Source organism: Anguilla rostrata, chromosome 17 (assembly GCF_018555375.3).
Source record: "Anguilla rostrata isolate EN2019 chromosome 17, ASM1855537v3, whole genome shotgun sequence".
Classification (NCBI taxonomy): Eukaryota; Metazoa; Chordata; class Actinopteri; order Anguilliformes; family Anguillidae; genus Anguilla; species Anguilla rostrata.
The window spans coordinates 5,653,525-5,680,821 of record NC_057949.1 but is presented as its reverse complement, the minus strand read 5'-3'; the positions used below and the strand labels follow the sequence as shown (position 1 = coordinate 5,680,821).

Below are 27,297 nucleotides of genomic sequence, written 5' to 3'. Positions count from 1 at the left end.
TTAAATAATAAGTCAAATATGCACATTGGTATTTATTGAAGGGTAAAAGTTGTTAGCACTTGACGTGTCCGCCTTGATTACCACCTTCACTGTGCTTGGCATTGATTCCACCAGCAACAGCTCATCTTCCATTTCATCCCAGCACTCTCTCAACACTTCCCATAGATTGTCCGTTGATGTTGCTTGATGTTTGGTCTTTTCCCTCTTCAGCTGCCCCCACAGATGTTCCACTGGGTTCAGGCCTAGTGACTGTGGCGGGAACGCCATCTTAAGCTCCACTTGTTCTCAGAAATGTGTTCTTGCGTAATTGGATGATCGTAATTGCATTATTCCTCGTTAAATAAAGAAAACAACCAGGACCTGTACTTAGACATTTGACCCCTGCTGTATAAACTGGTGTTCTTCTGCGAACCTGAGATGTGAAGATGCCCTGTGAGGCTGGCGCCTCCGTGTGGAAGCATGTGGTAAATGACACTCTTCAGGCTAAACATCTCCCATAGTTCCAATAATGCAAGTTGCATCACCCTACCACTGAAGCCCATGCATTCAAATTTGATGCATCTCATGAATATTCATGAATGGGCGGGGTCAAGCACAACACTGACAGAAGGGAAGGAAGCGGCCGCGGCGGTCTTACCCAAGGAATTCTGGGAGGAGGTGGAGGATCCCAGAAGGCTGTGCTCGGGCTTGGTGGGCGGGGCCTGGGGGGCCATCCCCGACAGGATGGACTGGGAGAGGGAGCCCAGAGGGGAGGCGGAGAGCGAGGAGGAGGACGGCAGGGAGGAAGAGTGCGCCAGGGACCGGGGGATGTTGACGGGGGCGGAGCCGGCGAGCAGCCGCTGACCTGGTGGGGGACACGAGCGAGACGCGGCCGCCGCGGTGGAGTCGGGAGAGTGCAGGCGGGCGCGCGAGCGCCCCGTCTCACCTCAAAGTTACGGGCAATGATACTGCTGAGGGTAAAAGCAAGCCATGCAAGGGTCTTTCAGTAGTAACTAAAGAAAGGAGAGAGGTGCCAACTGGGCTCAGTCTGGGCATTCATTATACTAAATCAGCTTGCTCAGGGGTAGGACACAGTTTAAATTAACATCCACACGCCTAATATTAACTATTTACGAGCAGGCACTCCATTCGAACCCGAGTCGCGCAGCCAATGTGGCGATGCTAAGCGACGGCTTCATCATGCCGTGAGCAAACACAGTACGGCGGTACTCCATGCAGGCCCCTGACCGGAGGACAGTGTGCCAGCTCTCTTATTGGACCAGAAGGAGCGAGCTCATTGGCCAGGCGCAAGGCAGACACGCCCACTTCACCTATTCCGCGCCGCACACCTCTCGCAGCAAATGCGCTTCGGCTGGTATCCTGCCGGCAGTCCATTCACAGTCACAGTCACACACGAGCGGGGAACTCTTACTTGTTAAGCCAATTCCGTTGTTTTCTTGCTCCTCCAATTCTTTATCGAGCGACGCGACGTTGATGTCCCGGAAGTTCAGGTCGAGCGCGGAACCTGCAAGAGAAGCAGCGACGCGTTTCACTCGCCCGCTCGCGATCGGCAGCTCCGGAAACGCGAGCGCCGGCGTCCCGACGATCGTTAGCGGACGATATTCCGGTTTTCACAAGGTCAAAACGAAACGCGTGGCCGTTTTTCAATCCGACGCTACAGAGCGCGCTCCTACAGCAGCCCTCCCGCGACTGAGCGACAGCCGCAGCCACGCGCTTCGGTGACCCGTGAGGGCGACGTAAAAACGCAGAGCACCTGGGATCTGTAAAAGGACAGCCAGAATTCCCTGATGACCGCTGACTCACTTGTCTGCGACAGCAAGGGATTCAGAGTCCTGTCTGCACAGAGCCGTCCGCTCACACACACACACTCGCACTCAGCAGCCAGCTGGTCACGTGACTCCTGACAGCCGGCTCTCTTCCTCCCGCTCTCTCTCTCTCTACCACTCTCTCCCGCACACTCTCACTCTCTCTCTCGCAGTCTCTTGCACACCCCTTCACTCTCTCTCCCGCTCTCTCTCTGGTGCCCCCAACCTCCCTCTGTCCCTCCCCTGAGCTCTGTGCCATAAAGCCTACACAAAACAGTCATAAGCATGACATAACACCTGTCATAACCAGTCATAACACTGCCATAACGTATGAAACAAATTCAAAAACAGTTGAAATGATTCACTCAAAACGAACGGCTGCTGCATGAATTGACATTAAGGCACGTAGCCGAGACCAATCAACCAACTACGCTAAAGCAGAATTAAGACAAAGGTGAAGGTCACAGCGCTCACGGTCCAGACGTTCGCCCGCCATCCTGCTCTGCCTGGCCTTCGAAAGCCGCGCGGTCAGGAAGCAGAGCGCCTGAAAGACGGACACGGGGCCGAGGGTGGCGCGCAGAGGGGGGTGAGCTGAGCGGGGCGGGGCGGGCCGAGGGGAGCGAGCCTGGCTCTGTGACGCACCTATGACGGACTCCACCGTGTTGCTCCCGGGGTAGAAGGGCGTGGCCTTGGCGTTCATGGTGGACAGGGCGGTGGGGGAGGAGCTGTCCGAGCCCATGCTGGAGGCCAGGCTGGAGGTGATGCTGGAGGTGATGCTGGACGCCAGGGCGTGGGAGGCCGCAAACACGCTGATGAGGGTCTGAAAACCCAACAGAACGCTCGTCAATAACCCAACAGAGTGCTCGTCAATAACTCAACAGAACGCTTTTTAATAACCCAACAAAGTGCTCATCAATACTTCCTCTCTAATAACCCAACAGAGCACTTTTTAATAACCCAACAGAGTCCTTGTCAATAACCCAACAGTGCTTGTCAATAACCAAACAGAGTACTCATCAATACCTACTCTCTAAAAACCAAACTGTGTGCTCATCAATAACTCAACAGAGCACTCATCAATACCTGCTCTCTGATAACCCAACAGAGCGTTCATCAATAACCCAACAGAGCGCTCATCAATACTGCTCTCAAAAAAAAAAAGGACCAAATTAAATCGGTTTTCAATTACATTTCAACTATATATTCTATATTATTATTTCTTATTGTTAACCAGCCTGACAGTGGGCAAGGTGTCACAGGGCACCTTCTGATGTTGTGTCACACAAGTACGTAAAATCAACTTTTTCAGAAAGTAATTCCAGCTAGCTAAATTCATAAAGGCCTACTGACACAGTCACAGAGTAATGCAAGTGTTACATTCTTGTTGGCTAAATGACAGGTAATACTTTCTAGCTAAGGTTACACAAATTAGCTAAAACCTATTACCTGTTGGTAGTACTTTCTAGCTAATTAGGTAGCTAGCTACATAGCTATTGATAGCTAGCTAATGTTACCATAACATTTAAATAGTCACCTAACAAACTCACGGCCAGTCTCTCACCTGTTTGTCTTGGTCCGCTAACTTCTGGTTCCCATCTGCAGGGTAGCCCTTCAGGTTTTTGGCCTGAGAACAGACAATACATTAAGTGAACAAAAGGTAGCATGCTAATCAATTTCAAATCAAACTTTATTTAAACCTGCGGAGACAGACAAACCCAACATTGGTCATTAATGCCTTAAAGTCTTTTGGGGAAAAGAAAACCTGCTGTTAACACAGAGACGAGGAGACAGGAACAGCGCAGCAACGGCAACACATTACAAAGAGGAAGCTGAAAAGATCCATACAAAACAAAATGGAGTCACTGAAACAACAATGCACCAGCATCACACTACAGCAGGAACTGGGGGGAGATTTTCAGACCTGTAACTCTGCCACAAAACGGTCAAATTCACAATCTAAGCAAAACGCTGTTCTCCAAGCGCGTCAAATAACCAACAACTATCAAAAGCCGACAAAAACTTTCTGCAAATCCATAACTTGCCATCGTGACACTGCTAGTTTACATGATTACCCAAAGACAACCAGAAGTAGAGCAATGACTCTAACAAACAAAATGAAAAAAGTAATGAAATGTTTCAAATGAACGTGACTCAAAACAACTGATACATGTATGTATCGTGCGTGTAACGGACCCCAAGGTAAACTGGCTAAGCTATTTCTTCCAGAGAGGGAGCGGGCAAGAGGGGGAAGGAGCGAGAGGAAGAAGGGAGAGAAAGAGAAGAGGAAGAGAGGGTGAGAGAAAAAGGGAGGTAGAGCAAGAAAAAGAGAGAAAGAGAAGTAAGAGAGAGGGTAACAGGGGAAAAGAGAGAGAGAGAAAGAGGGGAGAGAGAGGAGAGGGCAAGAGAGAGAAAGAGAGGGGGGGCCAAGAGGGCGAAAAGAGCGAGAGAAAAAGGGGAGAGAAAGAGAAGAGGAGGAGAGGGAGAAAGCGGGGGAGCTGCGGGTACCTGGTCTTCCCGTTCGAACCCCGGGGCTTTGGGGTACGGAGAGGCGGGCGAGGCGGAGTCTGAACATAAACTACCGTTAGTTAAGCTTTTGGGCCCGCCGCCGGGTCCGACCGGGGACAACGAGCTGTTGCTCCCCGAGCTGGACGCTACGCTCGGGCTACTAGAGCACGGGACCTGCGGGAGAGAAGCACAGGGGGTCTCAGCGTTTCCCCGAACCGCACGCGCTCGCGACCGGGGGGGGGGGGGGGCGACCGCTCCTGCCGTGTCCGTCGGTTAAAACTAGGCGTGGCGTCGACGCGTTTGAAACGCCGTTGCGCAGTAAAATCTGCTAATGTTTTCGCAGGCCATGCAAGAGGTGCCAGAGAAACCTCTAAAGTCTCACGTTCAGTGGGCGGCAGTGTAGTATACTGGGTAAGGATCTGGTCTTGTAACCTAAAGGCCACAGGTTCGATTCCTGGGTAGGACACTGCTGTTGTACCATTCAGCAAAGCACTTCACCTGCAGTGCTTCAGTATATATCCAGCTGTATAAACGGATGCTATGTAAAGAGTTGTGTATCTTGTTCTGGATAAGAGAGTCTGCTAAATGCCTGTAATGAAATGTAATGTAATGTAGCTGTACTCATTTGATAAAAACTGGAAACGAATTGCGGACAATCAGCTGGACGGCTGTAATAATACTTAGTCTGGACTAAGTATTAGCTGGACTAAGATGAACAGTCTGTGCTACATTTGGGTGAAATGCAAAACAAATGCAAAAACTGGGAAAGACATGAGAGACAAAAGGACAGAACGCAGCTCGGAGGGAAGAGCAGGAAAGTCAGGAGCTGTGCTGTGCCTCTCACGTTAAAAACACAACCAGACGGCAGTGTGTGACTACCCACTCGCAGAAGGTCAGAGTCCCCAGGGATAGCCTCAGAGAGAGAGGAGCAGAAGAGAGGGGTGGAGGAGGAGAGGAGAGGAGAGGAGAGAGGGGTGGAAGAAGAGAGGAGAGGAGAGAGGGGTGAAGGAGGAGAGGAGAGAGGGGTGGAGGAGGAGCGGAGAGGAGAGAGGGGTGAAGGAGGAGAGGAGAGAAGGGTGGAGGAGGAGAAGAGAGGAGAGAGGGGTAGAGAAGGAGAGGAGAGATGAGAGACGGGTGGGGGAGAAGAGGAGAGGAGAGAGAGGGGTCCAGGAGAAGAGGAGAGGAAAGAGGGGTGGAGGAAAGGAGAGGAAGAGAGGAGAGGAGGCGCAGAGACGCGAAGCAGAGCGGATCTCAGACGTACGCTCCCTGATTGGCCGTTGTTGCTGGCCGCGCTGGTGATGGCGTTCCCCGCCAGGTCGGCCATGGGACACTCGGAGCACTGCTGGCCCAGCTTGGCCTGGGAGCCCGAGTGCATCACAGTGAGCAGGGAGCTCATGGACTCCTCTGTGGAGGGCACCCCTGAAACAGAGAGAGAGAGAGAGAGAGATAAGGCCGTGTGTACCCCACACACCACACCAAACCGAGGAAAGAACAGTCTGGAGTGAGGCCGGCGCCCCCACACAAACACACTCACACGCACACACAAACACACATGCAGTCACATGCACAGAGTCACACACGCGCACACAAACACACATGCAGTCACATGCACAGAGTCACACACGCGCACACAAACACACATGCAGTCACATGCACAGAGTCACACACGCGCACACAGTCACGCACACACACACACAGTCACAGTCACAGAGGCACTTACTTTCCACGTGCGCGAAGGCGCAGAACGGCCCTCTGGGACAGTAACCCGTTTGCCGCATGTCGTTGCATTTTGTAGATTTGTAAATCTGAAGAGAGAGAGAGACCCAGAACCATTACACCACGCTGGGCAGGTCAGTCAATCTGCCAAAAAACACTGAGCCTTCCTCCGACGGTGTGCCAGAGACAGAACTGCTGCTCTGGCCAGGACTAACAGACTCACCTGAGGATGGAGCTGCCGCTTGAAGAGGGACTGACAGACAGACAAACTGACGGGCGGGGCAGGTAAGACTCACCTCGGGGTGGAACTGCTGCTCGGTGCGGGAGTGGCAGTACTGGCAGGACTCGCCGCTCTCGCACTTGGACGGCTCTCCCCACTCGTCCCCGTGCTTCACGTTGGGACACGGCGTTGACCTGCCGGACAAATGACTCCCGCTCAAATCAACAAATAACCGCTCTACATCCCTTAAACCCACACAAATAACCGCTCTACATCCCTTAAACCCACACAAATAACCGCTCTACATCCCTTAAACCCACACAAATAACCGCTCTACATCCCTTTATTCCACCTCAAATTTAACTCACACAAACATCCCTTTATTTAAGCTCAAATTAAATCCACAAATATCTGTTCTACAACCCTTTATTTCAGCTCAATTATTTAGCAAAACCACATTCTTCACCAGATTTAATTTTTTCAATCATCGACATACAATCCAGATTCAAGCTAATTCTGCATGTGAACAGAAACTCTTCAGATTCTGGGAAAATGAGAAAGCACAACTGCCCATCTATGATTATTCTAAATAAAACACATCACTAACCAAAACTTTAAATCACACGAAAGAGGAACTTTATACTGAACATTGGTGAAAGCCCTTTTTTTTATTTTTAAAGCAGTTGGATTTGGGGTTGTGAGTGACGCAGGTGCCCCCGACGCAGGCGCCCCCCCTCCCGGTCACGCACCTGTACTTGTGCTTGCGGGGGTTCCTCCGGCGGTCCCGGCTGTTGTGGTAATGGGGACAGGCGTAGCCCTGCCGGCACAGCCGCGGGGGTTTGGTGCACTGGTCCGTTTTGTAGTTCGCCAAAACGAAGTTGGTGTCTGAGCAAGGTCACAACAAGGGCAATAGGTGAACATTAAATATGAAATATTATTACAGGTCAAACATAAGACAAAAAAGACAAAAAAATATTAAGAGATTTTTTAAATCCAGAGCTTTAAAATGTTTTATTTTATTTTAATAGATTTCTCTCCTCTTTTGGGGGACAAATACCGAATTACTTTTGACTGCTAAACTCTCTTTGCTCCACAAGATGGCGTTACCTCCCTTGAAAACGCTTAACTCAAAACATCTTTGGGAAACTGTTGTGCTGTCAGGCTGCAATATTTACAATTCAGGAGAGAGGAAGTTCTCCATTCTGGCTCAAAGTCACAGTGCCATCCATCCATTACAGGGCTGGCTGTGCACAAATAAATTAGGGCCCAACCTGGCATAAACTCACAAAATCAGCCCAAGTGCAAAACTGCGCACCTCAGTGGTTCAAGTGAAAGCAGAATTGGGTGCTTGGATAATGCACAAGTGAAGGGGAGTTTAGATACACGTGTGGAGTCTGAGGATGTTTCCCACGTTAAGACTGATAAGTGCATTCAGACTGATTTATGTTCATTCAGACCGATATGACTGAATTCACACTGATAGAAGTGCATTCAGACTGATTTATGTTCATTCAGACCGATATGACTGAATCCACGCTGATATAAGTGCATTCAGACTGATTTATGTTCATTCAGACTAATATGACTGAATTCACACTGATATAAGTGCATTCAGACTGATTTATGTTCATTCAGACCGATATGACTGAATTCACGCTGATATGTGCATTCAGACTGATTTATGTTCATTCAGACTGATATGACTGAATTCACACTGATATAAGTGCATTCAGACTGATTTATGTTCATTCAGACCGATATGACTGAATTCACACTGATATAAGTGCATTTAGACTGAAGTGCATTTATTCCATAAAATGGAGGGAGATGAACACCTTTGGCTTTCAGAAAACACATGCACCTTCAACATGTAACGTGTAGGCAGGTGCATAAATCTGCCTAAATTAAAACTGTATTGAATTTCAAATGAGAGCTGTCACTTCGCCAACTTTTACTCTAAGAACTGCATGTGAAGCTGAACATTTGCCCATGCTTGTCTGTGAGGCGGGCTGCCTGTGCAGTTCCTCACCCTGCCAGCGGGGGTCCTCGGTGAGAGTCTTCTCGATCATGGCCTGGCTGGCCAGCACCCCGGGCTGCAGGTCGGGGATGCCCTCCCCCGCCCCCAGCTGCCCGTTCTGCAGGGCCTCCTGCGCCTGGACCTCTCTGGGAAAATAAAACAGAACCAAGCTGCTCATCTAGAGCGAGGGGCGGTAGTGTAGCACAGGGGTGGGCAATTATTTTTTACATGGGGCCACATGAGAACAAGAAAATATTATGGAGGGCCGGACCAAAAGGCTGGACAAAAGTCTGCATAATATTAATTGTTTTGATTAGTTGGTAAGACTGGTAAGAGTATAAGTTAAAATTGAGCAATGAAAAAGAGAGGTTGTCTTAGGAAAAATGACATTTACTCAATAAAATTTCCTAAAATAATGGTTAACAAAATGTGAACATTTGAACAGTTTTTGATTCATTACATTAGTGACCATTTTCAGCCAAATTCAGTAAGATACATCATATTAGAAAAATAATGATGCCTACATTTGTAGTTAAAACATTTTCACTTGTCACTCATTCTGCGTTTTTCAGTTTTTTCTTGTTCAGTGAGAGAAATCTAGTCTCTGTTGGTCTTTAACAAGTGCATCAAAGTCAGGGTGAATGTTTGAGGTTGAGATGCGAAGCACAGCTGACAGATGATCATCAGTGAGAAAGGATCTGTATCTGGACTTATTAAACTTCATCACTGAGAATGTTTGTTCACATATGTAGGTAGATCCAAAGAGAACAAACATCTTCTGAGCATGTCTCCTCATGTTTGGAAACTTCTCTTGCTTAAGAGAAGTAGAATTGCAGCAGTGGTTGTGACTTAAAGTGCTCTGTGAGTACTGCATCAGACTGCAGGTCAATGAGTTCCAGCTGGACATCACTAGGCACATCATCCACATTGCAGGTAAATGGAGAGGAAATCAAGTGCATTTCACTCTCCATTGTTCTGAAATCTTTAAATCGCCTTGAAAACTCATCATGCAGTGCTCCTAACATGGATGAGTACCTGCGGAGGTTATCATCTGATGGTGTGACTTCTTTCAGGGTTTGCATGTGAGTAAGATTGTTGCTCTCCAGTTGCCTCGAAAGAAACTGTAACTTCGTCATGAAAGCCTTCACTAGGTTGTGCATTTCATGGATGAAAAGGCCCTTGCCTTGCAGTTTGGTGTTCAGTGCAGTCATCAGTGCGGTCACATCAACAGCAAATGCAAAATCTGCCATCCACTTCTCATCTGAGAGCTCTGGGATGTCTCTGCCTTTCTTTTCACAAAACTCTCGGATTTCTGCTTTCAGATCCCAGACTCTTTTAGCACTTTACCCAGACTGAGCCATCTCACAGCTGTGTGATAGCTGATATCAACATGTTCTGTCTCGTGCTCCTCTAAAAGTGCAACAAACTGCCTGTGATTCAATGCTCGTGCCCTAATAAAGTTAACTATTTTAGTTACAACATCAATCACATTGTCAATTTTAAGCACTGACTTGCACAACACATGCTGATGTAAAATACAATGCAAAAATACTACTTTCTGATCTGCGTTGTTTTCAGTCACTTTATCTTGCAAACGTTTCAACAGCCCGACATTTTTCCCTGTTAAATTTGGACAACCGTCCGTTGTAACACCCGTCAGTCTGTCCCATTTCAGTCCCAGCGTGTCCATGCATGCATTTACCTCCGTGAACAAATCGCTCCCCGTCGTTGTCCCTTTCATTGAGCGCATTGCTGCCAGCTCCTCTGTAATCTTGAAGTCCGTTATCCCACGGACAAATACAAGTAGCTGGGCTGTGTCACGGACATCACAGCTCTCGTCCAAAGCCAAAGAGAAAAAGTCAAAATTTGCCACATCACGTTGCAGCTGAAGTTCCAAATTTACCGCAATGTCCTCGATCCTTCTTGTCACGGTGCGCCTGGACAGCGGGACGTGCTCAAAAGCTTCTTTTTTTTCAGGACATAGTAGGGCTGCAGAGTCCACCAAGCACTCTTTTACGAACTCGCCCTCTGAGAATGGCTTACTGTTTTTAGCGATTTTGTGGGAAATTACAAAGCTGGTCCTGGTTGCTGCATCCCTGGATGTGTGAAGCTTTGTAAAAATCCTTGCTGTTTTTGTAGCTTAACGACCAAATCTTCCGATATCCGCGCCATTTCAGCATTATTCAAGTTTTTATATGTCTCTGAATGATTCGTCTCGTAATGCCGACTCAAATTGTAATCCTTTAACACTGCAATCTGGTTCCCGCAAACCAAACACACCGCTTTACCTCTGATTTCAGTAAACAAATACTTTGCAGTCCATGTCTTCTTGAAAACCCTGCATTCAGCGTCTACCTTTCTTTTTTTAGTTGACATTTTGGGGGTGAAAGTCGTCGAGACAGCTAACGTCCATTCAGTAACACGCACAGAGCCGAAAAGTTTTTTAGCAGTTTTTTCAGCTCTGTGGTAACACGCATCACGTACGTACCTTACGTCCCTATGCACTACGTAAAAAACACAGGGTGTATAACTTCAAAAAAAAAGTTTATTTTGTAATTTCTTATGAACCTTACGCGGGCCGGTCAGAGTCAACCAAAGGGCCGCATCCGGCCCGCGGGCCGTAAAATGCCCAGGTCTGGTGTAGCATAATGGGTCAGGAGCTGGTGTTGTAGCCTAAAGGTCACAGGTTCGATTCCCGGGTAGGACACTGCCGTTGTTGCAAGGTACTTAACCTATATTGCTGCAGTATATATCCAGCTGTATACATGAAATGTAATGCAACGTAAATGCTGTGTAAAAAAAAAAAGCTGTGTAATTCTCTCTGGATAAGAGCATCTGCTAAATGCCTGTAATGTAATGTAGATCATCACATATACTACAGTGCAGTACATTTATTTAGCACACTCTTATCCACAGCTAATTATGCTACAATGACATTACCTTATTTATTTATGCCAATCTTATTTAGAGCTATGTGCATTAAGCAGGCACTCTCACAACTACAGCATACAGATAGCAGGTGCAAGAGGCAGATGGAGAATACAGTGCGTCATGCAGCAGCATGGTTTCAGTATACAGCTTTAATGCTTCTGCTGATACAGCCATAGGAACAGAATGGTGGCATAAGCCCTACTGAGTCCCTTTCACATGAGCATCTCTGCTGGGAATCGCGAGCTCATCTGTGCCATTAACAAGGGTTCAAAACTGGCTGCAGTGCCAGCATTCCAATACTGGCAAGATGACATCACATGCGGAGGATTCTTCGAATTGTAGCCAAGCACTTATTCCACCACGGCCAATTTTCAACTTGCACTACACACAGATCGGTGACAGCTGAGCACTACCATGCCAAACTGCTGGAGCTAAGCAGCCACACCACCCTGTACCCTTCTCATGGCTAACTGCTGAAGCTAAGCAGCCATATACCCCGTAACCCTTCTCATGGCTAACTGCTGAAGTTAAGCAGCCACACCACCCTGTACTCTTCTCATGGTTAACTGCTGAAGCTAAGCAGCCACACCACCCTGTACCCTTCTCATGGCTAACTGCTGAAGCTAAGCAGCCACACCACCCTGTACCCTTCTCATGGCTAACTGCTAATGCCAAGCAGGTATGGGCTTTACTCATTCTAGTAGAGGGCCAGTAGTGGGCTCTCTTCCCTGCAGACCAAACAGAATGGCCCAGTGGGGACACTGTGCTGCAGGAGGTAACGTCCATCAGATGAGATGAGCATCTGACTCACTGTGGTCGCTAAGGGCCACAAGAGTAGGGGGGCTAACCCCAGTGTCCGGGTCAAATGTTTTGCAAAAACTGGCTAGATCTGAGCACCTAAGGCAGCAGTGTAGTGTAATGAGTAAGGAGTTGGTTTTGTAACCTAAAGATCGCAGGTTCGATTCCCCGGTAGGACACTGCTGTTGTACCCTTGAGCAAGGTACTTAACCTGCATTGCTCCAGTATATATCCAGCAGTATAATTGGATACGATGCAAGTCGCTCTGGATAAGAGCGTCTGCTAAATGCCTGTAAAACTAAAAAAAAAAAAAAAAAAAACTAAAACAAATCATCCTCTACATCTGATTGGCTAGCAATCCCGTGCTTTCCTACCTAATATTATTCCCCAGGTCATTACCTCAAAAGACAAGCAAGTTTTCATTTGACATGCCTGGCTAAACAAAATAAATAAGTATTAATGCTAAAAATAATTCTGCCTCCTGAACACAAACACCAGCTGCTCCGATGCAGTTCTTATCCGATGACATCACAGCACTCGGGCCGCATTCAGATGCCGAGCCCACGCTCAGATTGGGTTTGAACGCCACAGCCGGCAGACTGTCCGGCCTCCTCCACAAGAGAAGGAATCTCACACCTGCCACTCACTTCCCATCACTGCCCCCTACGGACAGGAGGGAGAATTACACCACCCTTGGATCACAATGAAATACCCCGCCGAAACACACAACATGACAAACTTTTTTTTTTTTTTTTTGCTTCATCAAATTAGAAATAAATCTGCTCCGAACTTCAGAAAAGAAGGGGACAGCATTGGGTCATATCAGAGTCAGAGGTCTTTGCAGCCCTGAAAAAAAACTGAACATGAAGATATCTGCGGATAAAAGCACTTGAATAAGTTTCTTTCTTCTTAGTCATATCTCACGAGACGGCAAAATACCAAAATGACAGAAGGGGAACCTCTTGCTTCGACCGATGTAACACATGTAAAAATGAAGCATCACATCAATTCAACTCACAGTTTACAACCCACTCCTTAGCCCAGTACTTCTGTCATTAAACATAAGCCGACTTCTTAAGTCTCTCTTTAGTCATGCAGCCAGATAATACAGCTGTGCGCAAATATTCACAATCCATTTTCTGGTGTAGCTGTTTGTTTGCATGTTTGCTTATTTACTTATTTTTTGCCCAAAGGCTGGGGTGATTAGACAATCGTGTCCATCAACTAAGGGCAGAATACATGGCCCGCTACCAGCGCGAGCTTGTCCGCGGTACACTTCCCTCTCTTAAATACACTGGCAAACGTTTCAGTAGCCAGTAGCTCATAAGCATGGAGGCTGCGGTCTCTTGGCACTGCGTTTTAGCACCTGGCACTTCAGCGACTCCGAGAAATCCCTCAATGCGCTAATTGTATCCTCTGCGGAAAACAAATCAATTGGAAAATAACGAGATGAAGCCCCCAATTAGCACAAGGAGCGCTCCGGGGACCAAAATAATCTACCACCAACAATCCCTTCTGCAGGGACTGCAAGCTAATCAACACTTCCTGAGACCACGAGTCACTGACAGACTTCATAGAGGGCTCCACAAATCTGCGGGAAAATAAACAGACGGCTTTTTTTCGAATTTAGCTTGCGCCGAGCTAGCTCTCGGGACGCTAATTCGTCACTGGAAGAGCCGCGCGAGAAAGCGTTCGCCTTCGCGCCCGGCAAGACCGGCCGACAGGAAGCTGTTCCCTGTTCCGCCATAGTCGCCTGAGCAAACCGGCGAGGCTTAGGAATACTGTAGTCCATTTCAGGTCCTTTCGCCGACTCCTTTTCACCAAGCCGATTGGTTCAATCCACTATAAGTATCTCTCCACCTATTCCTTCGGTTTTATTTCTGGTCCGCTTTTGTTAGCGAGCCAGCTCTCATTCAGCTTTTTACAGATGCTAAAATGGAAACCCCTGCGCTTCTCTCTAACTCATCTCTGCGTAGCGGCTGCACAGTAGTGCAGTGGACAGCACCGACACCCCACAGCGCGGTCCCGGGTTTGTTTCCCCCCCCCGTGGGTTCTCCGGGTTCCTCCCACAGACCGCAGACATGCAGGAGAGTCTAGAATGCCAGTAGATACGAGTGTGCGAGTGAATGGAGTGTGTAATGGACGGGCGACCTGTCCAGGGTGTATTACAACCTTGCACCCAATGGTTACAATTAATTTTGCTATGTTGAATTTGCCAGGGTTACCTTGAATTTGCTTGTACCCGACTCCAACAGACATTGTTGAAGCTAGTAGCTCAAATTAAGACAAAAATGCAACAGGGCCGAGTTTGTCGTGAAAATGTATCAATATCAAATTACAAAATCAAACGGAGCATCGTATCGGAAGCGCATTCACACGGTATGCTACATCACGGATTAAATAAGCACAATTTCATCTCAGCTGTTTATTTTAAATCAAAAGAACACTGTTTGATAGTATTGGGCAATACAAGTACATATATAAATAGGCTATTTGACTGTACACAGAAACGCTGGCAGAACACACGAGGAGGGGGGGCGGATGGGGGGGGGTAGGCGGGTGGGGGGCGGGTACCTGATGTCGTAGACGGGCGGGCGCAGGTCGTGCGGCCCGTGGGCGAAGGCGCAGTGGGGGCCGTTCTTCACGCAGTGCCCGCGGGTGTCCGTCTCGTGGATGCACGTGCCCGTCTTGTAGTAGCGGAGGTGGTACTTGCGCTCGGTGTCGCCGGTGGTCCGGTGCAGGTACGGACAGCTGGACGGGCGGACACAGACAGATTAAGTGAAAGAACAGTAAAATAAAACAGCTAAACACCCAGTACTGTCAAACAGCTATGCTATAAATAAAGAACCAGACATAATGCATGCCATAATATTTACCTATTGCTATTTTGAAGGGATTCTAAAATTCTTTACCCAGGAGGCAAAAACGTTTCTATACCGCCTGCTGCTAGAGGGTTTGGTATTGGTCTTTTAAGACCTTGTGCATGATGTCACAATTTCATTTAAATAAAGCTAAAATCATTTTTTTCCTCATCCATAACAGCATGTTGTCGTGTGGTTGAGCTAAAAGTAGCTGTGTGGTGTTGACATTGCTCTCGGGTGTGGTGAGCGTTTCTTTTGCTCATGCAGCGCCCCTGGTGGTGAGGCAGAGCCACAGCGCTCTCTAGCACGTGGTGGAGAGCTACAGTGTAAAAAGGAATTCTTTGAAAAGCCAGACATCAGTCTTGATAACTGCTGGCATTCTCTACACATAAAGACAAGTGACAGTCTTCAGACAGACAGACTCCACATGCAGTCAGTGCATTATGAAAGCAGCTTTGGTTCAGACTCTTTCCCTCAGCTGGATCTTTAGATTAGAGAGCAGCACATCCTGTACCAGCAAACAGCAGAGTACCTGCACTCTGGGGAATCAAGAGCAGCACATTGTGTACCAGCAAACAGCAGAGTACCTGCACTCTGGGGGGACAGAGCAGCACATCCTGCACCAGCAAACACCAGAGGACCTGCACTCTGGGGAATCAAGAGCAGCACATTCTGTACCAGCAAACAGCAGAGGACCTGCACTCTGGGGACACAGAGCAGCACATCCTATACCAGCAAACAGCAGAGGACCTGCACTCTGGGGAATCAAGAGCAGCACATTCTGTACCAGCAAACAGCAGAGTACCTGCACTCTGGGGGGACAGAGCAGCACATCCTATACCAGCTAGGCTAATGGCAGAGGACCTGCACTCTGGGGACACAAGAGCAGCACATCCTGTACCAGAAAACACCAGAGGACCTGCACTCTGGGGGTGAGCGACATCCTGCACCACAACAGCAAGGACCTGCACTCTGAGGGGACAGAGCAGCACATCCTGCACCGCACAACACAAGACCATGCACTCTGGGACAAAAACAGCACATCCTATACATGCTAGGCAATGGCAGAGGACCTGCCTCACTGGGACAAAGAACAGCATCCTGCACCAGCAAACAGCAGAGGACTGCACTCTGGGGACAGAACAGCACATCCTAACCACAGAATGCAGAGGACCTACACACTGGGGACACAGAACAGCCATCCTGTACCAGCAAACAGCAGAGGACCTGCACTCTGGGAACAAGACAGCACATCTATACCAGCAAATGCAGAGGACCTGCACCCTGGGGACACAGAGCAGCACATCCTGCACCAGCAAACAGCAGAGGACCTGCACTCTGGGGACACAAGAACAGCACATCCTATACCAGCTAGGCTAATGGCAGAGGACCTACACACTGGGGACACAAGAACAGCGCATCCTGTACCAGCAAACACCAGAGGACCTGCACTCTGGGGGGACAGAGCAGCACATCCTGCACCAGCAAACAGCAGAGGACCAGCACTCTCAGGATGTCTGTGAGGTTTTTCATCAGCACTTAAATCCATTAAACTGTTGGGGGGCATTCAATATGCACATCTGACAATTATGCATGACAACAGTAACACTGTCTATGACTATAACTGTAGGTGTCAAAGAAATGTGACAAATTCATTCCAACAGTCACCAAATCCTTAAGCTTTCCATTCTGGGTGAGAAATACGGCTTCTCCCGGCCAAGAGCGGGAAACATAACGGGAGCCGTCACGGCCGTGCCATCGCATACTGACGGGCTTATTTAGAACAATAATCCTGCGCTATTCAAAGGGTTCCGGTTGCCACGGCAACAGCCGCCCATGTCAATGGGGAAGGCTGTCACTAAGGAAGAGAGCGAGGGAGAGGCAGCCAGACATCCCAGCCCCCCCGCCCCCCCCGCCCCCGCGTCCCGCCCCCCGCCCCCGCATCCCCGAAGGACGCTCGTAAACGCGGGCGTCGGAGGCGTCCGCTGGTCTCAGAATGGCCGCCATTATGACTTCTAGCCATCCCTTCGAACGATCGGTGATAGTCCACCGCGGGGTCTCCACGGAGACAGGCAGGCAAAAGATCACGGTGGGAGGTCTCTAGTAGTCCCTCAAATCAGCACGACTCTTCAAAGACAAACGGCTTACATGCAATTACCCACCGCTTTACAAGAGACCCTCTGAGGCGCATGGTATGCGTTTAGGGGTTGGGGGGCGGATACAGAGAGCTTTCATCACATCAGCGAGCGTTCCTCCTCGCCCCACAGACAGCCCCAATCACCAGCCTTTCACATAAATATAACTCGATATTCAACTGCGCAACGTTCGGATAACGTTCAGTCGACATCCAGACAACGTTCAGTCAGTGAGAACGCACAGGGGCCAAACCTACCCCATTTCAGATGGGGGGGACAAAGAAGATATCAGTTTCTGAAAATGATCAGTCCAGAGGTGCGTTCAAATTCAGCGAACAGAGGCAAATGTTCGTGGCAATTTGAACAGCTTTTTAAGAATGTTCCAAATTGTTTGCATTGTACATAAACAGACATGGCAACGAGAGCGTTTGTACTCACAGCCGCTTCTGTGATCATCGATGATAGGAAAACAATAGCTAGCTAGCGAACAATAATAACATTGGCTAGCGTTAGCAATAACATTATTGAAAAAACTGATCACACTTAACGGCATCTTCAATTGAAATACCCATCTGGGAACATTTCCCTCAGTTCAGCGTCCATTTTTGTTCGCCGCAAACTACCTTTTCAGACCGTTCGCTTATGTTTGCAAACGTTCGCGGCGAACACAAAGCTAACGGAAAAAAGTTTGAAGTAGTTTGCAAACGTTCGCCTTGTTCGCTGAATTTGAACGCACCTCAGGATCAGAACCAGTTTGCAAACCCACCGCACTGTACATAAGCCAGACCCTTCTTACTTGAGAAGTTGTTTTTCCTGGAAACCACTCTAGATAGAACAAGCAGCGCTTCTAACTGACAGATTTTGGATTTCCCTCTCAATTTCAGCATTTCGATCCCAGAGGGTTCATGTAGTAACCAGAGGGCCTCCAACACCAGAACTGGGACTGCTTTAGCTTCTCCACACAAGGCTGACAGTTGGAAATGCAAATAAAATTTACCGATCATTCCCTCACAAAGGCACAGGAAACTAGACTCAGAGTTATCACCGATCTCACTCACAAGGTAAGACACTGGGCTCCTGGTAACATTGTCCCGACACCTAAATTTTTACCTTTTTGACAGCTCTAGTACTGACACCAGATACCAATTCAATACAACAGCAATAACCAAAAATTTCTCATGAAAGGTAAAGTTAAAATATCTTTTGAAAGACAAAATCAGAAATAATGTAACAAGATGTGAGCACTTTGTGAAAAATACCACGGCAATTGTTAAACCATCAACATACATTAAATTACACTTGTCATGTATCTACCTGTTAGTATCCATGCCTATCGGGATTTGAAGTTCCTGAAGAGATTGGGGTGGTTGTCAGACAGATGCTTTGCAAGGTTGGACATGTTGTTTCCCTTGGCGAGACAAGCTTCTCAGCATTTTTTTGCGAAAGGCCGCTGTAATAATGCTGTCAGGCTCACCTTTATCATCGGCTTTGTAGGCAAAGTACCGTCATATTTCAGCTTGAGCGCCCTGATTTCCAACAAGTTGGGGACGACCAGCGTTATCTACAGCTGCCGCTAGTCGTTTAAGATTAATCCCACGCTCGCGCACACGCGTTTCAACAACAGGGAGCGAGCGAGTCAGCCAGCCTCTCAGTCAGAGACATTCACCGTTCTTGGCCGGGCCCTTGGGGTCCAGAAAAAAAAGTAGAATGTGACACTGAATACGAAGAAAAATGGCTTGGGAAAAAAAAAAAAAAACCTTGTGCAAATCAATTTATGCAAAAGGCATGAAAACACTAAATGAGACTAGTCTTTAACTTTAGAGAACACAATAGAAACCATTCAGGGCACCAGGCTAAGACATTAAAATGATGGACTTTGGACAGAATTAACCCAACATTCTCCGGTGGGGTTAATTAAACATAACGATGTAGGCCTGAAGCATTTCCAAGCCCCTGATTAAGTCAGATGACTTGATTAGATTTACTGGAATTCTAATAAAAGACCATGATTTATTCTAATAATATATAGCACCTGCAGCTATTCCCAGAAAAAAATCTTCTCTTTATCATATGCATGGAATTTAAATTAATTTATACGTTATTGGGAAAACGCATGCATTATAAAAAATTAATGGAAGGGCACGTCTTCAGTTAAAGGTAAAGCAAGTAGATGGACACAACAAGCCTCCTTATCTGCTTATAACTGTTCTCAGGTGAAAGCTAACATGAGCCCAAATGATGCTTAGACTGCCACCAAGACCAGTGTTCCTCTAACGTGTGTTTTTCAAGACTACAGCCTATATTATAAGTGACTGATAGAATTCCCTGTTACTGGCCTTCATATGTTAGAAAAATAAACTTTATATTCTAGGTAGACAACACCGTATGGCTAATTTATATATTCATCCTTTTAAAGTCTAATCCACCAGCTCTCCTCCTGAAGAGTTGGAAACAAGCACCTCTTAATGGAAGGAGACTGTCTAGACCAGGTGTGAGAAACGCTCTGTCTCTATCATACAGACATTCCCACACAAAACAGTGCACGTGCCGCTATCAAACATGCATTTCCACACAGAACAGTGCACGTGCCGCTATCAAACATGCATTTCCACACAGAACAGTGCACGTGCCTCTATCATACAGACATTTCCACACAAAACAGTGCACGTGCCTCTATCAAACATGCATTTCCACACAGAACAGTGCACGTGCCTCTATCATACAGACATTTCCACACAAAACAGTGCACGTGCCACTATCAAACATGCATTTCCACACAGAACAGTGCACGTGCCTCTATCAAACATGCATTTCCACACAGAACAGTGCACGTGCCTCTATCAAACATGCATTTCCACACAGAACAGTGCACGTGCCGCTATCAAACATGCATTTCCACACAGAACAGTGCACGTGCCTCTATCATACAGACATTTCCACACAAAACAGTGCACGTGCCTCTATCAAACATGCATTTCCACACAGAACAGTGCACGTGCCTCTATCATACAGACATTTCCACACAAAACAGTGCACGTGCCACTATCAAACATGCATTTCCACACAGAACAGCGCACGTGCCTCTATCAAACAGACATTACACAGAGAACAGTGCATGTGCACCAATCACATTTTTGCAGTGTGTGTTAAGCACTTAGCTCAAGGCCCATTTAGGAATCAAATGTGCCCAAATGAGCAGAGCCCATCCCTGCACATTGTGCTAGGCAGTGTGGCAGGGTGGTTAGGGACCTGACTGGTTGCAGAGCACATCCCTGTGCGTTATGCTAGGCAAACTAGCGAAGAGTAAGAGAGCAACAGAACAACAAATCAAAATAAACGTACTTGTGAAAAGTTGAAGACAATCTTCAGAGCTAAAATCCGCACTAAATAATCAGTAACATCAATGGCCAACATTAATGCTGAACAAGCAATTCTGTAGCTTTACTATTAAGATGAAAGCAAACAAAAACAGCATTGTAATTTATTCATGTGGGAGCCACTTTTTGCAACCATAGTCAGGACACTCTTAGCAATTTGGTTCTATCGCAAAACTAAGCTTTTACAGAACACCATTTAAAATGTACGTCAGTTTCTCTATCCAATAACATCCATGTAAGCGCTTTACTGAGCTATAATTTGACATTATATGATTTTACATCTCTAATCAGCATCACGCAGAGTACTTGTAAGCTTATATGAATACGCCAGTCTAAAACTGAGAAACGTGCCCGTCCCGTTCAATAAAGTCGAGCATAAAAACAAATCGGAGCGGAGCTCAGACAGAAAAACAGACCCACTTCGCACAGACGCTTATCTCAATCGTACACACCGAAGGAACGGATGCGCACCACCATTCAGCCAATAGCAGGCCGCTCCGTCCGAAGTACGACCAATCACAGCCGAGTAAAAAAGGGGCGTGTGTGCGCGTTACACCCCCTTCGAAAAACAAAGCTCAGGAAGACATGCAACCAGAACAAATTATCATCCAAACAGACTGGCGTGCGTTCATTAAAAATACAAGTGGACCACACTTGCGCATTTTAAAGCGTAGGATCTGAATGCCTTAAACCCCCCGACACATTCTCTCGGTTTTTAGATCAGTCACAACGCGACACAAAGCCCGCGGAACAGCAGACAGGACAGCGACAGCAGAGCGCAAAAAGTCACCAACACATTACACCCGATGCCTGTAACTAATAAGCGCATTTCTGCGTGTATGTGTCACTATACAAACACAACAGCCTATGTGGTCTCCTTAATCGCGAAAGGCGCCGTTTAACATTAGTCATCTTCACTTGAGGATGCGCTAATGTAAGCTACAAGTGCTATTGGAAAAATAATTTAGTTGCTGGTTCAGCTATAATCAACATCGAAGCCTAGTGGCTGTACATGAAAATAACGAACACTTACGTTTAAAGACAGGTAAACAAGGACCATTCTTAGCACGTGGATATGCACATGGATAGATGTCGGTAATGTGTACCTAATCTGGTCAAGGAATCAGACAATACTTCCTTACTATAACGTTAGTTAGCTAATGGGTCATTTGTTTTGCTAACGTGGACTACGGTCTGAGAACGTGTTGAATGACTAGGCTACGATAGATCAGCTTGAAATTTCGCTCGCTGGCTGTGCAACTTAGCATGGAATTCACAACTAGTAAAACGCGCGTTTCTTCGATGCAGGGAACTTGATAGAAATCACGTTAGCTCACTAGTGCATGCACCGGTCTCTCGTCCCGTCAATTCAATTTGGTAAGCCAGCAATCACCCGTGAAATATCACTCCATATTTCATCTAGCTTTAACATGATATCCAGCCAACGTCCCGTCGAACTGAATAGCAAACAAGACACAAAACCACATAAAAAGGACAATAAAATGATCCGCTCGCAAAAACGTCAGTTCTGCGTATCTTAATACTTACTCATCTCCATCAGGGCAGATGCCAGTTGTTTCGTCGTACTTGGTACAATAAACATCGGGGCTGTAGTTAAATGTCCCGTCTCTTCTTCTAATCGGTCGTCTCCTCCGCTGGTTTAGGAAATGCCAATGGAAACACGTGAAGGGTCTATGCTGGGTGCACTTGTGCTGCAAAAACAGCGGGCACTGTTCGGTCCTAAACTCCTTTAAATAGCTGCAAGGAAGAATGTTACAGTGTTAGGAAACGTTATTTTTTATTAATTGCTTTCGCCAGAAGCACAAGTCCACATAAAGATAAGGTTAACAACCATTTATATTATCCAACGTAGCTTCTGAAAATCTTGCGATGTAATATGCTGTCATTTTCCCGTAACATGTGCGATTTCAATCTTATTGCTCGCTGTTACAAATCAGATTGGATCAGAGCTGAGGTTAGCTAGCAGGAAAGCTAGCTGAAGAATAGCTTTACACATTTCTGTCAATTTCGCAAACTCTGGCCTCGCTTATAATGCCATCATGTCATGCAACGATTAACGAAATTGCAGCCATGCTGTGGTTGTAAGTAAAGTAAAACTGCGGAACGTAACTAACCAATTTTCACTGTTGATCATTGTTACAAGTAATGTCAGTCCAATCTGCCAAAAGTCTACTTGTACTCACGCAACTTGGGTATTTCCATAGAAGTTGCGCACACTTTCTGGCGTAGAGGCAGTTCGAAGTACTTATGTGTACGCCAACAAAGGACGCGTAGAGACCAACAAATTTGGGCCGAGATGGAAGAGGAAAATAAAGTAGAAAGGAAGCAGGGCTGCTCGCTAAGCTACAAAGACACAGTTGCAGTGGCTGCACAGCTAGCTCTCTTGCCTGAGCTACAACTGAGTCACTGGATTTGTTTAATGTTATCGAATTTAGGCATAACAAGCTCATAACAGTCATCTCGCAATTATTCAAATAATTTCGTCTAGCAAGTAGCTACTGTACTTCTCAGCCGCTGGTTTTGATAACTAGCTTGCTTGCTGGTAGCGTATTGCTACGTGTATTGGTAAGATTTTACAAAAGAAAAAAGCACCATTTTAACGCGCTCTGAAAGATGAAATAGCGACTGTTGCAATTTTGCAACAACCAGCTGCACGCCACTGTCCGTTTTTAAGAACCTATTTTCTTCCATTAACGGTAGCTTTACTTACGTGTAGTGGGTCGGTTTCTCGGTTTGAGGAGAAGCGCTCGCCGCCGTTTTCGAAACCGACGGCATTTTCAGTCAAAACAATATAAAGCGCCTGCGCGAAGGCCGCTGCGCTCCCCGCACTTCCCTGCGCCGCTGCAGGGCAACATGGGCTACTGGCGGGACAAACAAACAGCACTAATAAACCCTGGTCCCCAGCGCGGAGACTCGGCCCGGGCACAGCCCGGATCACTGCACTAATGTTCCTTATATCGAACCATATCCTGCCATTCAGCGCTATCCAGATACACTCATAGAGTACCGCGGTCCCTCTATCAGTTTACGAAAACGGGAGAGTAATCTTAGCGTCATTTATTTAAGTACTGGAAACAATATCGTAGATACAATGTTAGGGCATCATGGCTTTAATAAACTCCTGCTCTGCATCCAAATACAGTTAAAAGAAGTATTTAAGACAACGATAAACAGTTATGTGTGTGTAAAAGACATATACATGCTTAATTTGTTATTCTAAATTACAAACATGCAACACTGGATTAGGCCCTGCAATAATTTAGCACAAAGACCAATTCCCAATGCTTTTTATCCCCACTCCAATTCACTGCACTGTAAAGATGTATCCATCTACAGTTCGCACATAATTGTATGACAAGGAGAGTGAAATTACAATTGAATTGCGTAAACGTAAAGGACTGACCAAGCGGTATTAGCATTACACCCCATGTCAGGTTTTATTAGTGATCTGTTCTTTCTGCTGTAATTAATTTACTCCCTACGTGTTTAAATGTTGCTGAACAAAATAGTCTTTAACTCTTTGGTCAACTTTTGCAGGATCAGAATCATAATACAGAACGCCATTATCACATGCATCTTACACTTTAGATAATGGATGCTTGTGTACAGAAAAACACCACAGGCGTCCATGGGTGTTATTATTACTCAAATGTGGGTTCCAAATAATAAAAATTACTGTGAAGGTTGAGGGTAGGGCTGCCCAACCCTGTTCCTGGAGACCTACCATCCAACACTTTTACATTTCAAACCTAATTTGGCACACCTTATTCCACAAATTAGCGCAACAAGATCTCTAGCTGTTGAATGAGGTGTGGCTTTGTTAAGGTTGGAGTGAAAACCTACGGGACGGTAGATCTCCAGGAACAGGATTGGGCAGCCCTGTCCTAGCTGTTGAATGTGTTGTGCTGTGTTATGATTTGAGTAAAAACCTACAGGATCGTAGATCTCCAGGAACAGGATTGAGCAGCCCTGTCCTAGCTGTTGAATGTGTTATGCTGTGTTAGGGTGTGCATGAAAATTTACAGGACGGTAGATTTTCAGCTACAGGACTGGGCAACCCTGCTCTAGGGGGCAGGGGGCCGACCGAATTTTGCCATCTAATAATTACACTTCTGTCCAGTAGGTGCCGGTAATGTGCATTTCAGCTGGTTACAAACCAGCAAAAAAAAAAAAAAAAATGAAGAAATACTGTATAAGTAGAAGCTGAGAAAAAGAAGCATCTGCACCTGGGCACATGTTATAGAGCAGGGAGTACTATGAATGTATGAAATTCAGTCTCGTGAATAGATTTTATGTTACATAATTCAATATTACACCAATAATGAACAATTAATACATATACATTTATACCTATATGCAAATATTAATTCTCAGACCTGGGATGAAATATACTGGGAGGGCCCCCTACCCGCGTGTAAGTTACATCAAAGGAAAACAAATATTTAACAAATAATAATAATAATAATGTTGTTATTTTTGTAGTTGTTAACTATAATAATAACAGTAAAGTTAATATTTCAGACTACAATGTAAAAGTACTGGTTACGCTGACATAGTGTAACAGAAATACAATGTCCCAACATCATTTGAGAAATACACATTACATTGCATTACATGAAATTAACAAACTTGCCCATAGTGATGTACAATAGAAGAGAATGTAAGTCCATCAAGCTGATTGATCACACCTAGTGAACAACATTCCCAGAGTCCTTCACCAGGCCTAAAAACCTGGATCAGGTGGGACTTCTGAGGGGGGGATATGGGAGAGCAGCCCGGATGCAGTCTGAAGAGGTGGGTCACAGTCAGGAGACGGCCAGTGATTCTGCTGTGCTGCCCCATTCCAACACCAGGGGGCGGTACAGACAGGCATTGAGATTGGGGAGCCCTGTGACTCAAATGACGGTCCTTGAAGGTGAGCAACTGCTGTTTTCCCACCCTCCCTTTACCTGGGAGTCAGGTGTGAAGACACGCTGGCCAACCACTAGCACTAATGGCTCAGTTAAGTACCTGGGAGAAAAGACAAACCAGCTGCGATGGACAGGCATCCAGAGTGTATTCCTGCCTCTCACCAAGTGCAAGCTGGGATAGGCTCCAGCACCCCCAAGACCCTGACCATGATAAGTGGGTTAGATAATGGATGGATTGCAAAGAAAACCAGGGCTGCATTGGGATTTGAGGGATTGATTTGAGTATCCATGCTGGGGAGGGTCATGTCACAGGGAAGGAAGAGAAGGTTCCTTCTCAAGTTTTAGTTACATTAAGTTACTTATATTGATGGACAGTTTCTGTTAGTATTTTCGTGTCTGCCCAGGGCTGGCCTGACCTCGTGGAGCTATAAAATCATTATGGCTCATTTAAGATCCAAAGAAATAGCCACGGTCCCGAGGTCAGGGCCAGCCCGGGACCCGCAAATCATCTGGGCAAATGTGACACGTGTCTTACTAACAAGCAGAAAGACATTGCCTGGATGACAGCTCACAGGTGTCTCCCCACAAGAGTTTTTATGTACCGCAGGCACTTAGCCCTGACTGAGCGCTGCCCCCATGGTTGCACTGACTCAGAACACATTCACCATCTGTTCTGGGAGTGCACCGTGGCTAGGCGGGTCTGGGGCCTTGTTGTTTCCTCTGTCTCCCATAACAGGTTGCTGGCGAGATCCTCCCTGACGGCTGAGAGCGTCCTCTACGGTCCCCGAGGGGGACTCAAGACCACGGAGCTCCAGCGTCAGTGGGGGATCGTCAATACCATCAAGCAGGTCCTGTGGGAGACGAGGAACATCAAGGTCTACCAAAAAACAGCAGTGGACCTGGTCACTCTCCGGAGGAAAGTACAGACACTCCTCCAGCACGGCGTTTTGGTGGACTTTTGTAAGAACAAGGACCTGGCGAGAGAGAAATGGGGGGTGGACCACTGGAAAGAACTGATCATATAGTCCACCCCCCTAGGAGGAGCACCCGCTCTTCACCCCATGCCCGAGTGCACGCATTTCTGTTTATTTTTTAAAGAAAATAGTATTTATTGTAAATATTCTTAAAATAATTTTGTCTTGTGATTATTAGTTAAAATATATGCATGGTTGTTTGTATTAGGTTTCCTTTTTTTGAGTGTTTTTAATTTTCTTGTAATTTAGTGAATGTCTATGTCTAAATGTATTTTTTGTTCCTTTTGACTTTTTAAAGGAATATGTTTTAAATATGTAAAATGTAAAAAAAAAAAAAGAAAAAACAATAAAGACACACATTTCATATAGTTTCTAAGAACAGCAACATTTGTCCAGTGATGCAAAACATGATTTACATTCTGGTGGTCATCTTTTATTTGAAAATGAAGTGAAGTGATTTTCCATTTAAATACATTCATTTTATTATGAGGCTGCGTGTCATGTAAGTAAAGAACTTGTATTACAATACCTTTAAATAATTTACTTGAAGTTGAGTTGAATTATCTTAAAAATGAATCTGTGAATTTCTCAATGAAATTATGGGCAGTGGATGCATGAAAGATTAATTTAAGAATTTATAACATGTAGAAATCAATATTGTTACACTTAAATGAATTACATTTAGCTAATTTATATTTCATTACATTTACATTACATTTATCCAATGCGATGTACAGAAGTGCATACCAAATGTATATAATTTGTTTTAAATACTTAAAAGAAATTATCTGAACATACTTAATTGTGAGTTGAATTAACAATGGAAAGTTAACTAAGTCACAAATATGTAATATTACATGAACATGCTTAATAAAACTGAGTTAGATTGTCAAGGTAAAGTTAAGTTTGGTTAATTTAATCTGTTGAAATCATAACTATTCAATCAGTTGAGCTTGCATACGTAATAATATTCTGTACAACCACTGTCCATAATTGAATTAAGTAAATACAGTTTCTTTTTCTTTTC

General features: G+C 46.0%; 1 protein-coding gene across 7 annotated transcripts in view; it reads right to left on the bottom strand.

Annotated features, from left to right (window-relative positions):
• Window positions 1-27,297, bottom strand: part of LOC135244112 (putative E3 ubiquitin-protein ligase UNKL) — a 42,646-nt gene that overhangs the window by 7,305 nt on the left and 8,044 nt on the right. For 3 of the 7 annotated variants that reach the window (XM_064316313.1, XM_064316311.1, XM_064316312.1), the window contains 12 exons: window positions 21,914-22,123; window positions 14,567-14,743; window positions 8,276-8,409; window positions 6,996-7,131; window positions 6,323-6,440; window positions 6,031-6,115; window positions 5,572-5,729; window positions 4,311-4,484; window positions 3,367-3,429; window positions 2,448-2,625; window positions 1,412-1,504; window positions 638-844 (listed from right to left, as the gene is read on the bottom strand). In XM_064316313.1, coding sequence (XP_064172383.1) covers window positions 638-844; window positions 1,412-1,504; window positions 2,448-2,625; window positions 3,367-3,429; window positions 4,311-4,484; window positions 5,572-5,729; window positions 6,031-6,115; window positions 6,323-6,440; window positions 6,996-7,131; window positions 8,276-8,409; window positions 14,567-14,743; window positions 21,914-22,123 — 1,733 coding nt within the window. Of the gene's footprint in view, window positions 1-637; window positions 845-1,411; window positions 1,505-2,447; window positions 2,626-3,366; window positions 3,430-4,310; window positions 4,485-5,571; window positions 5,730-6,030; window positions 6,116-6,322; window positions 6,441-6,995; window positions 7,132-8,275; window positions 8,410-14,566; window positions 14,744-21,913; window positions 22,124-22,500; window positions 22,603-23,096; window positions 25,397-27,297 lie in introns of those variants that run through there. The other 4 variants (XM_064316314.1, XM_064316315.1, XM_064316316.1 and 1 more) reach the window with 3 other exon arrangements.